The sequence below is a fragment of the Oncorhynchus mykiss genome, chromosome 29 (genome assembly GCF_057628025.1).
Source record: "Oncorhynchus mykiss isolate SJ-2025 chromosome 29, ASM5762802v1, whole genome shotgun sequence".
Classification (NCBI taxonomy): Eukaryota; Metazoa; Chordata; class Actinopteri; order Salmoniformes; family Salmonidae; genus Oncorhynchus; species Oncorhynchus mykiss.
This window is the reverse complement of record NC_143050.1, coordinates 9945677-9960691: the sequence shown is the minus strand read 5'-3', so window position 1 is coordinate 9960691 and position 15015 is coordinate 9945677. Positions and strand designations below refer to the sequence as shown.

General features: G+C 44.3%; 1 protein-coding gene across 4 annotated transcripts in view; it reads right to left on the bottom strand.

The window, feature by feature from the left end:
* The window catches only part of LOC110509458 (replication protein A 70 kDa DNA-binding subunit), a 77038-nt gene that overhangs the window by 58842 nt on the left and 3181 nt on the right, over nucleotides 1–15015 (bottom strand). For all 4 annotated transcript variants that reach the window (XM_090226245.1, XM_090226244.1, XM_090226246.1 and 1 more), the window contains exons 3-5: nucleotides 11060–11138; nucleotides 10682–10790; nucleotides 5020–5108 (exon numbers count right to left, since the gene is read on the bottom strand). In XM_090226245.1, coding sequence (XP_090082371.1) covers nucleotides 5020–5108; nucleotides 10682–10790; nucleotides 11060–11138 — 277 coding nt within the window. The remainder of the gene's footprint in view (nucleotides 1–5019; nucleotides 5109–10681; nucleotides 10791–11059; nucleotides 11139–15015) is intronic.

The following is a 15015-nucleotide window of genomic DNA, read 5'->3' as shown; positions in this document are numbered from 1 at the left end:
TAGCCTAATGATCAGCCTGTCCATAGTCTAATGATCAGCCTGTCCATAGTCTAATGATCAACCTGTCCATAGCCTAATGATCAGCCTGTCCATAATCTAATGATCAACCTGTCCATAGTCTAATGATCAGCCTGTCCACAGCCTAATGATCAGCCTGTCCACAGTCTAATGATCAGCCTGTCCACAGCCTAATGATCAGCCTGTCCATAACCTGATGATCAACCTGTCCATAGTCTAATGATCAACCTGTCCATAGTCTAATGATCAGCCTGTCCATAGCCTAATGATCAGCCTGTCCATAGTCTAATGATCAGCCTGTCCATAGTCTAATGATCAGCCTGCGCATAGTCTAATGATCAGCCTGTGCATAGCCTATTGATCAGCCTGTCCATAGTCTAATGATCAGCCTGTCCATAGTCTAATGATCAGCCTGTCCACAGCCTAATGATCAGCCTGTCCATAGTCTAATGATCAGCATGTCCACAGCCTAATGATCAGCCTGTCCATAGCCTAATGATTAGCCTGTCCACAGTCTAATCATCAGCCAGTCCACAGTCTAATCATCATTCTGTCCACAGTCTAATCATCAGCCTGTCCACAGTCTAATGATTTGCCTGTTCATAGTCTAATGATCAGCTAGTCCACAGTCTAATGATCAGCCAGTCCATAGTCTAATGATCAGCCAGTCCATAGTCTAATGATCAGCCAGTCCATAGTCTAATGATCAGCCAGTCCATAGTCTAATGATCAGCCAGTCCACAGTCTAATGATCAGCCAGTCCACAGTCTAAGGATCAGCTTGTCCACAGTCTAATGATCAGCTTGTCCACAGCCTAATGATCAGCCTGTCCATAGCCTAATGATCAGCCTGTCCATAACCTGATGATCAACCTGTCCGTAGTCTAATGATCAACCTGTCCATAGCCTAATGATCAACCTGTCCATAGCCTAATGATCAACCTGTCCATAGCCTAATGATCAACCTGTCCATAGCCTAATGATCAGCCTGTCCATAACCTGATGATCAACCTGTCCATAGTCTAATGATCAACCTGTCCATAGTCTAATGATCAACCTGTCCATAGCCTAATGATCAACCTGTCCATAGCCTAATGATCAACATGTCCATAGCCTAATAATCAGCTGTTTATCAATTTTAATGAAGCAATGGTTAATTATGTTGACAGTACATTTGAATCAAATCAAATCAAAGTGTATTTGTTACAGGTGTAGACCTGTGTGTAGATAGTGAAATGCTTACCGTAACCACTAGTGCAAAAAAGGTATGAGGTGAACAATAGGTAAGTAAAGAAATAAAAACAACAGAAAAAAGACAGTGAAACAGTGAAAAATACAGTAGCGAGGCTACATACAGTAGAGAAGCTACATACAGTAGAGAGGCTACATACAGTAGAGAGGCTATATACAGTAGCGAGGCTATATACAGTAGAGAGGCTACATACAGTAGAGAGGCTATATACAGTAGCGAGGCTATATACAGTAGCGGGGCTATATATAGTAGCGAGGCTATATACAGTAGAGAGGCTACATACAGTAGAGAGGTTATATACAGTAGAGAGGCTACATACAGTAGAGAGGCTACATACAGTAGAGAGGCTACATACAGTAGAGAGGCTACATACAGTAGAGAGACTATATACAGTAGTGAGGCTATATACAGTAGAAAGGCTACATACAGTAGAGAGACTACATACAGTAGAGAGACTATATACAGTAGCGAGGCTATATACAGTAGAGAGGCTACATACAGTAGCGAGGCTATATACAGTAGAGAGGCTACATACAGTAGAGAGGCTACATACAGTAGAGAGACTATATACAGTAGCGAGGCTATATACAGTAGCGAGGCTATATACAGTACGGAGGCCATATATACAGTAGAGTGGCTATATACAGTAGAGAGGCTAAATACAGTAGAGAGACTATATACAGTAGAGAGACTATATACAGTAGAGAGGCTATATACAGTAGAGAGGCTATATACAGTAGATAGGCTATATACAGTGGAGAGGCTACATACAGTAGAGAGGCTACATACAGTAGAGAGGCTATATACAGTAGAGAGACTATATACAGTAGAGAGGCTACATACAGTAGAGAGGCTATATACAGTAGAGAGGCTATATACAGTAGAGGCGCTATATACAGTAGAGGCGCTATATACAGTAGAGAGGCTATATACAGTAGAGAGGCTATAAACAGACACTGGTTAGTCAGGCTGATTGAGGTAGTATGTACATGTAGATATGATTAAAGTGACTATGATTATATGATGAACAGAGAGTAGCAGCAGCGTAAAGGAGGGGGTGGCACACAATGCAAATAGTCCAAGTAGCCATTTGATTACCTGTTCAGGAGTCTTATGGCTTGGGAGTAAAAACTGTTGAGAAGCCTTTTTGTCCTAGACTTGGCACTCCGGAACCACTTGCCATGCGATAGTAGCGAGAACAGTCTATGAATGGGGTGGCTGAGGTCTTTGACAAATTTTACGGAATTCCTCTGACACCGCCTGGAGTAGAGGTCCTGGATGGCAGGCAGCTTAGCCCCAGTGATGTACTGGGCCGTACACACGACCCTCTGTAGGGTCTTGCGGTCAGAGGCCGAGCAATTGCCGTACCAGGCAGTGGTGTTGCAGCTGTAGAACCTTTTGAGGATCTCAGGACCAATGCCAAATCTTTTTAGTTTCCTGAGGGGGAATAGGATTTGTCGTGCCCTCTTCACGACTGTCTTGGTGTATTTGGACCGTTCTAGTTTGTTGGTGATGTGGACACCAAGGATTTTGAAGCTCTCAACCTGCTCCACTACAGCCCGTTAATGAGAATGGGGGCGTGCTCTATCCTCCTTTTTCTGTAGTCCACAATCATCTCCTTAGTCTTGGTTACGTTGAGGGATAGGTTGTTATTCTGGCACCACCCGGCCAGGTCTCTGACCTCCTCGCTATAGACTGTCTCGTCAATGTCGGTGATCAGGTTGTGTTGTGTCATCTGCAAACTTAATGATGGTGTTGGAGATGTGCCTGGCCATGCAGTCGTGGGTGAACAAGGAGTAAAGGAGGGGCTGAGCATGCACCCCTGGGGGGCTCCAGTGTTGAAGATCAGCGTGGCGGATGTGTTGCTTCCTAGAATTAGAGTGCTTTGTCTAAATCTGTGCAACCACTTATTGATAAGGGTCAACTCTGGTGTATATTTTGAGGTCTCTGTCATTTAGGGTTGCCTATAGCATAGATGGTCACATAGATTCACTTTAGCAGGCCTGTAATATATAGCCTAATACGGTGCCTACGAAAAGTATTTCATACCCCTTCCCATTTTCCACATTTTATTACGTTATATCCTTATTCTAAAATGGATTAAATAAAAAAATGTCCTCATCAATCTACACACAATGCCCCAAAATGACAAATGGTATGGTAGTGGGCACACAGAACTTAGAATTTGGGCACTTAGAATTTGTCAAAATGTACCAAAGGACTCTCAGAACATGAGAAACAAGATTCTCTGGTCTGATGAAACCAAGATTGAACTCCAAGTGTCATGTCTGGAGGAAATCTGGCACCATACCTACAGTGAAATATGGAGGGGCATCATCATGCTGTGGGAATGTTTTTCAGCGGCAGGGACTGGGAGACTATTCAGAATCGAGGGAAAGATGAACAGAGCAAAGAACAGAGAGATCCTTGGTGAAAACCTGCTCCAGAGCACTCAGGACCTCAGACTGGGGCGAAGGTTCACCTTCCAACAGGACAACGACCCCAAGCACAAAGCCAAGACAATGCAGAAGTGGCTTCGGGACAAGTCTCTGAATGTCCTTGAGTGGCCCAGCCAGAGCCCGGACTTGAACCCCATCAAACATCTCTAGAGAGAAACACACTGAATACTGTGCAGCAACACTACTCTTCCAACTTGACAGATCTTGAGAGGGTCTGCAGAGAAGAATGGGAGAACCTCCCCAAATACAGGTGTGCCAAGCTTTTAGCGTCATACCCAAGAAGACTCGAGGCTGTAATTGCTGCCAAAGGTGCTTCAATAAAGTACTGAGTAAAGAGTCTGAATACTTACAGTATGTAAATGTGATCTAATTAACATATTTTGCTTTGTCATTGTGTGTAGATTGATGAGGTTAAACGAGTAGCCTATACAATGAATGTCAATATACACTGAGTAAACCAAACATTAAGAACACCTTCCTAATGTTGAGTTGCACCCCCCCCCCCCCCCCCCCTTCAGGGAATGGATAATACAAGGTGTTGAAAGCGTTCCACAGGGATGCTGGCCCATGTTGACTCCAATGCTTCCCACAGTTGTGTCAAGTTGGCTGGATGTCCTATGGGTGGTGGACCATTCTTGATACACACGGGAAACCGTTGATCATGAAAAACCCAGCAGCATTGCAGTTCTTGACACAAACTGTTGCACCTGGCACATACTATCATACCCCATTTAAAAGCAACAAAATATTTTGTCTTGCCCATTCAACCTCTGAAGGGCACACATACACAATCCATGTCTCAATTGTCTCAAGGCTTACAAAATATTTTTTAACCTGGATTCACATAGTCAGTCTATGTCATGGAAAGAGCAGGTGTTCTTCATGTTTTGTATAGTCAGTGTAGTTTGAAACTTATTTCAAACCATTTTTAATAGGCCTAGGCCAATTCGTGGAGAGAAGCATCGATCGATCCTCTTGCTTGCGAAGTGGCTATAAAATAGGCTACATTGTTTGCAATGAACTGGCGGGAAATGTGAATGGCGAGAGCGATGTGTAGCTGTTGTGTGATGTGATCACATTGCCTAAATTGCTACATTGCTGTACTGATGCATTGCAATTAATTCATACAAAAAACCAACACACCTGTCAGTGGAAATGCCACATTTGTTATTTATAAAATAACAAACATGTCCTGCAAACATTACTTAAAGCCTTGCAGGTATAACGCGCTATGAAGCAGTTATACTGTAATGCATTAGATTAATAACAGTAGCAGTTGGTGTTGCCTTACCTTCTACATAGGGAGTAGGTGTTCCAATCTTCCCTCCCACCTCCTCTGCTGACTTCACCACCTCCATCTCCAATACTGTCACCATACACCTGCAACACACACACACACACACACACACACACACACACACACACATTAAAAACACAGACAGATCAGAAAGACAAGAGGAAAGAAGGAATGAGAAACAGAAACAGAGGAAGAGTGGGAGAAGAGAGAGTGAGACAGAGAGAGAGAGAGAGAGAGAGAGAGAGAGAGAGAGAGAGAGAGAGAGAGAGAGAGAGAGAAAAAGAGAGAATGAAAGAGAGAGAGAGAAATACTTTTGTCTTTCTTTACTTAAACAATCTAATTTCATTTCAAACTCACCCCCCCCTTAAAAATATATATATATATATATATATATATATATCCTGTACTGCATACATTTACCATACTCACCTTTCTATCTACCACATGATACAAACCAACATCACAATACCCACTCCTACAACTGTATATCCAAAACATCTTCCCCAGCTATACAGACAGCCCCCCCAACACACCAGATCTCCTCAAATATCTCTACACATTTTATCCTTTTATATAACTCAAACTCAACCCTCAGGCGCGCAGAGACCATCCCACGTTTGGCTTTCTCCTTAATCGGCTTTCTCCTTAATCGAATACCTGTATCCCATTATGAACATCCCAACAGTAAAAACCACCGATAACCTCTCAGACAGACATTCCAACAGAGACATTAAAGGCATTAACCTTGTGTACATAGCAAACACATGAATCACAGTTTCTTTCATTTTGCAGAAAAGACACCCCTGCCCGATTCCCGGTTCAACCTGTGCCAACCAGCTGTTAGTGGCCAGGGCTCCATGAAGAGCCCTCCTCTGGAAGTCCCCTGAAATCTTTGGTACTGGGGGTTTGTAGAGCCTCTATCTAAAACCCACCATACTCTCCACCCCACATACCCCCTGCCACTGATGTGCCTTCACTCCTGTTAGGCTCCTAATGTTCCTACCCTTAATGCAGAGGTTGTAGAGGGCTTTACCTCCCACTCCTTCAAACTCCCCCAGGCTCGGAGTGTTAAAATCTAACAAGCCCTCCAGACCCCCTTGCCAGTCTCCAGTCTCTGCCGTCACCTGCAGTGGCGGAAACATTGGTGGCACCTCTCCCTTTGGCCGCTCAAACATCCCCCTTACCGTCTCAGACAGTGCCTCCTGGACCTCCTCCAGGAATCTCTCCAGCAGGCTAAGAGACGTTATTCCTGTTTGTTGTGGCAAGACTGCCAGGGTTTTCCACCCCTCCTCTCCCAGCAGTCTCAGGTCACCCAGCCTTAGTAAACCCCCTGCCATCAGTTGCCTCTGCAGGGTGGCTGACTGAACCGATCTCAAAGGGATGGCTGGGTTGTGGAAAATAGGCTCCTCCCACACCCACAGCCCAGGCTCCACACCCCCTTCTTGTATGGGCCTTAGCAGCTGCCAGGCCCTCAGCACTGCAGAGTAAAGATCTGAGAGACCTGCTGTACTCAGCCTCTCCAGCTTCATGAGGAACAGCTGCCGGTCCAACCCTAATCCGCCAGCTCTCCTCAGCAGCGCGCATGCTGGCTCCCTCCAGCCAACATCAGCATGGTATAGCAGTCTCTGCACCGCCTTTAGCCTGAAAGCAGCCATCCTGCTCTCCAGTTCCACCAGGCCCTGTCCTCCTTCATGAACGGTCATGTACAACACTGCTGCCTTCAGCCAGTGATGGCCCGATCAGAAGAAGTCCACTGCGTTGCAGGTCTGTGAGCAGACCGGCGGGGGGCGATGAGGACAGACAGTTTATGCCACAGGGAAGATGCTACCAGGTTGTTAATTATCAGCACCCTCCCTCTATATGACACCTGGGACAGGAGCCACCTCCACCTGGCCTGTCTTGACACCACAGCCTGTGACAGCCCCACCCAGTTCTTCCTTACCCAGTTCTCTGAGCCCAGGTACACCCCCAACACTTTAAGCCCTTCACAACCCCACTGCAAACCCCCTGGACGCAGAGTAGGAGCCCTATCCCCCCATGCCCCACAAAACAGAGCTTTGCTCTTGCCCCAGTTTACCTTAGCTGATGAAGCTCCCTCGTACACCTTCAGACTGGTCTCTAGTGCCTGCATATCCTGATCATCCCTGACCATCACAGAAACATCATCTGCATATGCTGACACTGCTATGCCTGTCACCACATCTATTCCTGTCCAGCACACTCCCTGCAGTCTCCTGCGTAGCAGTCCTAAAAAAGGCTCAATGGCTAATGTGTATAACTGCCCAGATAGAGGGCATCCTTGTCTAATGCCCCGTCTCACCCAGACTGGCCTACTGAGCCCCCCTCCAACCTTGACCATACATGACACGCCAGCATACAACAGCTTCACACATGTCAAAAAACTCTTCCCAATCCCAAACACAGACATCACATTAAACAGATACTCATGGTCCACTCTATCAAAAGCCTTCTCATGATCTAAAGAGACTAGTCCAAAGTTCACATTAGATCCTCTTGACAAGTCCAACATGTCCCTGATTAAGAACAAGTTGACCGTGATTGAGCGTCCCGGTACACAATATGTTTGGTTCTTATGTATTATCGAGTCCAAATGCGACTTCAGTCTGTTAGAGAAGACTTTGGCAAATATCTTGTAGTCCGCACAGAGTAATGCCACAGGCCTCCAGTTCTGTTCTTATGTCCCCTTTTTTGGGCAGGAGAGTCAGAGCCGCCCGATGGCAGCTCATCGGCAACTCTCCTACCCCGACGCATTCACGCAACACGCAAAAGAAGTCCTGTCCAATTATTCCCCATAAATGTTTTATAAAACTCCACTGGTAGTCCATCGACCCCCGGGGGTACATGACCGGGGGGTACATGACCGGGGGACATCTGGGTTACGGCCTCTGCCAGTTCATGGGACAAAAGAGGAATGTCCATTTCATCCCTCTGTGCCAGAGAGAGCTTAGGGAGTCCTGCGAACAAGACTTGAGCACACATAGGATCACACACTTCTGCCCTATACAATTCAGTATAAAACTCCACAGTTCGCTCCCGCATCTCACCCACCACAGAGGTCACCGGCCCATCAGACAGCCGTAGACAATGCATACCCTTGGCTTCACCGCTCTGTCTTTCCAAACCAAAGAAGAAGGAGCTGGGAGCATCCATCTCCTTGAGCATGGAGAACCTAGCTCTCACAAGTGCTCCCTTTGCTTTTGCTTTTACAGGTGCACAATGGTAGCGCCCAGCAGCCTATTGCTCCGATTCCTAGACATGTAAAACCGATCAAGTCAGGCTGCACTCACCCTAGCCCTAAAAACCTTCACCCGTGTATACTGTCTTGTGTTTGGATGTTTAGTTCTCCAAACATCCACTAGGTTTAACTGATTAATGATGTCCTTTAACACTCCCACTGACACTGAATGAGGCTCTTCCCCATTTCTGTCTTTTGTAAAATCCATTGTACAGTTCCAGTCCCCTCTGACCACCAGTGTCTCCTCAGGCTCTTCCTGTGAGAGTTCCTGTCTAAGACTCCCAAATAGAACCCCTCTTTCTCTCCCTGTGTTAGACGCATAAACATTTATAAAGACAAAACCCATGTTGTTAATTTCTGCTTTAACAACAAGCAACCTACCTTTACACACATCCTTGGAGGAGCAACGTTTTACAGACAGCCCAGGTGCAAAAAGGACTGCCACGCCTGCACTAAGATTTGTCCCATGGATCAACACACTTGCCCCTTTCCACCAGAGCCCCCAATCGACTTCATTCAACACATCACTGTGTCTCCTGCAGAAACAACACCTGTACTTTTTTTTGTTTTACATATTCACCCAACACACTCCTCTTTCCCGCGTCTCTGGCGCCATTTATATTGAGCGAGCCTACCCGAAGAGTCTCCATAAGAAGTGGGAGAAAAGCCAGCAGAGAAAGAGACCAATAGCAAAGCTCAAAAAGCCAGGAAAAAAAGCCTCAAGATTAACTTTTTTCCCCTTAGTCTCGTTCAGGAACCTTGTCAGTTCTCTCAATGTGTACTTAGACCCCTCTGCTTGACTGGCTGTCAGCTCCGGGCCCATTGAAGAGGAGTCTGAAAAAAATAACTCCTCACCCTCTTCCTCAGACTCACTTTCCTCCTCATCTCTATCTCCCACCCTGACCACCTGCCCTTCCTCTCTAGTCAGGGCATCACCCACAGCAACAGGCAAAGGTTCCATGGTGCCTTTGTCCACACCCTTTTTCCTTTTCCGCTTGACACCCTCCTCCTCCCCCCTAGTCCCTTACATTTCCCCACTATACTCTCCTCATCCACTAGAATAACCTGACTAGACCCAGAATCATCTAGACCACCCTCCATAGCATGACTAGGCCCAGAATCATCTACACCACCCTCCATAGCATGACTAGACCCAGAATAATCTACATCACCCTCCATAGCATGACTAGGCCCAAAATCATCTACACCACCATCCATAGCCTGACTACACCCAGGCTCAGATACCCCACCATCTCTAGCCTGACTAGGCCCAGCCTCATCTACACCACCTTCCCTGGCATGACTAGGCCCAGCTTCTGCATCTCATTACCCCCTGCACTTTGACCTTGATTTCCCCCACTGGCGCTTGTACCCTCACCTTGTCTACGGGCTTTATGTGGGCACGCAAAGCTCTTATGCCCCAAATCCCCACACTCAAAACATTGTAGACTATCTGTGCTGGCAAACCCTGCATAGAGGCCCTCCCCGTACCTCACTTTAAAATGCACATTTAGTTGTTGATAATTGTTGCTCAGAAACATAAACACTTGCCTCCGGAACGAAACAACGTGCTTAACGGCATCTGCCTGAAAGCCTGCTGACAGTACACGAAAACCGCTAGCAAACTTACCAAAACGACTCAGCTCTTTTCTGATTTGGTCATCTGTAAGAAACGGAGGCAAATTTGCAACTACCACTCTTGTCGAAGGGGTAGAGAGAGGTGAAATTGACACCAACACATCCCTTACAAATATTCCGCTAGCAATTAGCCTACAAACCAAATTAGCCCTTTTCATGAACACAACACACAGCTTTGTTCATTCTAGAAGCAGAATGTATAAATTCAGCTCCTACCTGTTCACCGACCGCGAGCAGAACCTCCTCCATCTTAATTCTATTCTCAGGAACACACCTGAATCCATGCCGTATCGACAGCGTCTCCTCCTCCGCTAGGCTGAGAAGCCATTGCGCACACCACACCTTCCAAACCCCAGGAAAGTTACTCTGTCCTCTTCCACCCTAACTTTGAAAAAACTGTGGATACCGCTAAAACAAATATTGCATTAACCCTCCACCATAGAAAATAACATGTAAAGAAAAGAATCGAAGAAAGTTAGTTAGGATAGAGCCCTCCACACCAAACACTTAAACTCCCAAAAACTCCCAGCATGCACTGCAAGAGAGAGAGAGAGAGAGCAAGACAGAGAGAAAGAGTAGAAAGAGAGAGAGAGAGAGACAGAGAGAGCCAGAGACAGAGAGACAGACAGAGAGAGAGACAGAGAGAGAGAGACAGAGAGAGAGTGACAGAGACAGAGAGAGACAGAGAGAGAGACAGACATAGAGACAGAGACAGAGAGAGAGAGCGAAAGAGAGAGACAGAGATAAAGAGTCCAGGCGTACCTTCCATCCTTCAGTATGTTGGTGACACTCCTCTTCAGTAGACAGACACAGTAGGGGAGCAGACAGTTCTCCTCAACCAGACGGTTCATTTGGGGATCCAGCCAGAAGGCTACACCACACACACACACACACACACACACACACACACACACACACACACATACACACACACACACACACACACACACACACACACACACAGACACAGAGTGGGCACAGACAGGTTAGGCTCAAAGGACTGGGTGTGCAGGTCATCACACATCATGAGCAAGAATGAAGCCTTACTAAGTTGAATTGTTTTGCAATGTTAATAAGGAATCATGGTGATTACATTATTACCAATACCGGTAATTCCGTTAATAACACAATACTACTTACAGGACATGGTGTGCAGGCCATCACTCATCACGAGGTGGAACCGGGGTGGACCAGATCCCCTTATGATACGATGGATGTTCTGAGGAACAATAAGAGAGAAGGACAACCTGGTCTCAGAGCATTTTGTATTATTATGTATGTAAATCTGAGACACTGCATTAAGTATGATATGTTACGTTTCTTATGGTATTAATTTGTGGATGTCCATTATCCATTTCAAATGATACGTTACGAACTGCAATTTGTACAATATGTTATGAATTATAGTTTGTGCATTATGATGAGAATTTGCAAGACATGCACTATGTTATGAATTTGCTAAACTTTTGCCGTGGCAAACGTTACCTAGATGCCTAGGTTGCTAACGCTAGTGTTAGCTAGCTGGCTAAGGTTAGCTAGACTCGGGATTAGGTGTTACAGTTAAGGTTAGGGTTAAGGTTAGGGGAAGGGTTAAAGGGTTAAGGTTAGGGAAAGGGTTAGCTAACATGTTTAAAATTAAGTATGGTTAGCTAACATTCTAAGTAGTTGCAAAGTAGCTAAAAAGTAGGAAATAGTTGCAACGTTGCAAATTAGCTAAAATGCTGAAGTTGGCCATGATGAGATTCATGTTATTGCCTTAAGTAACCTACTGTCTTAAGTTACCATACCAAACGTAACATATCATATTATTTTGAGTGTCCCAGATTTACATTTACTATGTTACGTCTAGTCTATGAGACCAGGCTGAAAATAATCAATGGAGAACATTAGCGCTTAAAAGCCCTAAAAAGGCACAGCTCCTCAAACTACAAAGAGCTATTTTGCTTTATGTTTTTTGTGTGTTTTCTGTTTAATGTCTGCTCAGACCACATTGCACACGTTCTATATACAGTATGTAATGTATATAATAACTATGTATTCATCCTATGACTCTGCCATTCCATGGAATGCCCACAGCCTTCATATGACATGTCTGCTAAAATGTGTTTTCTGGTTCTTCAATGAAAGACGGAACAGACAGTGTTAACTTTAAAGACTAACAAAATCAAACCTGCTACATGGAATGGCTTCATGATGCCAACAAACAAAAAAAGCAGAAGGTTCTTAAAACATTTTAAAGAGATTTTCAAAAGATGTGGTTTTCCTGCAAGGGTTACATTTCTAAAAAGGAGATCGGTTTGAGAGGCCTATGCTGCCACCTACTGTAGCAACAGCAGAGGAGTAGACATGAATACGTCAGCAAAACAAAAGAGATGATCGTGGACTTCAGGAAGCAGCAGAGGGAGCAGCCCCCTATCTACATCGATGGGACAGCAGTGGAGAAGGTGGAACGTTTGAAGTTCCTCTGTGTACATGTCACCGACAAACTGAAATGGTCCACGCACAGACAGTGTGGTGAAGAAAGCGCAACAGCGCCTCTTCAACCTCAGGAGGCTGACAAAATGTGACTTTTCACTGAAAACCATCACTAACTTTTACAGGTGCACAATTGAGAGCATCCTGTTTGGCTGTATCACCGCCTGGTACGGCAACTGCACCGCCCACAAAAGCAGGCCACTCCAGAGGGTAGTGTGGTCTGCACAACGCATCACCAGGGGCAAACTACTTGCCTTCCAGGACACCTACAACACCCGATGTCACAGGAAGGCAAAAAAGATCATCAAGTACACCCGAGCCACTACCTGTTCACCCCGCTTCCATCCAGAAGGTGAGGTCAGTACAGATGCATCAAAGCTGGGACAGAGAGATTGAAAAACAGCTTCTATCTCAAGGCCATCAGATTGTTAAACAGCCACCACTTACACAGAGAGGCGGCTGCCTACCTACATACTTGATATCATTGGCCACTTTAATAAATGGAACACTAGTCACTTTAATAATGCCACTTTAAGAATGTTTACATATCTCACATTACTCATCTCATATGTACAGTATATCCTGTATACTGTATCCTTCACTATCTATTCTTTACTATCTATTGCATCTTGGCCGCTCTGTCACTGCTCATCCATATATTTTATACTTATATATTCTCATCCCATTCCTTTACTAGATTGTGTGTATTAGGTTTTGATGTGGAATTTGTTAGATATTAGGTTCTGTTGTTGAGTTGTTAGATATTACCTGTTAGATATTGCTGCACTGTCGGATCTAGAAGCATAAGCATTTCACTACACTCGCAATAACATCTGCTAACCATGTGTATGTGACCAATAACATTTGATTTGATTTGATTAGCGACCTGATGGTCGTTAGCGAGTTGGGTACTACCAATACATGTCCAGAGTGCATAAGAGGAGATTACCATGACTCAACGGCCAACTTGGAATTTGACTGCAGTCATGACTCAGGACTGTAATACGGTTGGTTATATACTGTGGGGCAAAAAAGTATTTAGTCAACCACCAATTGTGCAAGTTCTCCCACTTAAAAAGATGAGAGAGGCCTGTAATTTTCATCATAGGTATACTTCAACTATAACAGACAAAATGAGAAAAAAATGCAGAAAATCACATTGTAGGATTTTTAATGAATTTATTTGCAAATTATGGTGGAAAATAAGTATTTGGTCACCTACAAACAAGCAAGATTTCTGGCTCTCACAGACTGTAACTTCTTCTTTAACAGGCTCCTCTGTCCTCCACTCGTTACCTGTATTAATGGCACCTGTTTGAACTTGTTATCAGTATAAAATACACCTGTCCACAACCTCAAACAGTCACACTCCAAACTCCACTATGGCCAAGACCAAAGAGCTTTCAAATTCATAAAAAATCCTACAATGTGATTTTCTGGAATTCTTTTTCTCATTTTGTCTATCATAGTTGAAGTGTACCTATGATGAAAATTACAGGCCTCTCTCATCTTTTTAAGTGGGAGAACTTGCACAATTGGTGGTTGACTAAATACTTTTTTGCCCCACTGTATAACTGTGTATGTGATGTGTCAAGGAATGGGAAGATGACATTTGTCTATGGAAAGTTACTGTGAGAGAAAAGGGGAACAGAATGTCCAGAGATTGAGTAAGATGGTCAGTCATAACCGCTTGAAGTTTAACTGACTGCTCTGACAGCTCTGACAACAATGCCACGTGTCATCAGTTTAGAAAAACAGATGTTCTGAGTAGTCACACCCTGAGTAGTCACACCATTAAAACTTATTTGGGATCGGTGTCCCTTCCACGGGACAGCTGAGCTAATGTAGGCTAATGCAATTAGCATGAGGTTGTAAGTAACAAGAACATTTCCCAGGACATAGACATATCTGCTGTTGGGAGAAAGCTTAATTTCTTGTTAATCTAACTGTACTGTCCAATTTACAGTCGCTATGACAGTGAAAGAATACCATGCTATTGTTTGAGGAGAGTGTACAATTTTGAACATTAAAGGTTATTAATAAACAAATTAGGGACATTTGGGAAGTCTTGATACAACATTTTGAACATAAATGCAATGGTCCATTGGATTAGTCTTAAACTTTGCACATACACTGCTGCCATCTAGTGGCCAAAATCTAGATTGCACCTGGGCTGGAATAATACATGATGTCCTTTCTCTTGCATTTCAAAGATGATGGTACAAAATAAATACAAAAGAACAGTTGTTTTTTTCTTTACATTATATTTTTACCAGATCAATTGTGTTATATTCTCCTACATTCCTTTCACATGTACACACACTTCAAAGTGGTTCCTTTCAAATGGTACCATTAATATGCGTATTCTTACTTCAGGGCCTGAGCTACAGGCAGATAGATTTGGGTGTCATTTTAGGCGAAAATTGGGGAAAAAAGGGGCGGATGCTTAAGATGAATCTCTTCATGACATATACATGTCTGTTTGATCATGTACAAAGTGTGTTTGCAGCTGAAGCAACCCAGCTGAAGTGGGGTGAATAAACTTGGTTTGAGCTATATAGTCTTCTGTTATAGTCGTCTGTTTATAGTCGTCTGTTTGAGTTTATACTCTGTTTTTCAGA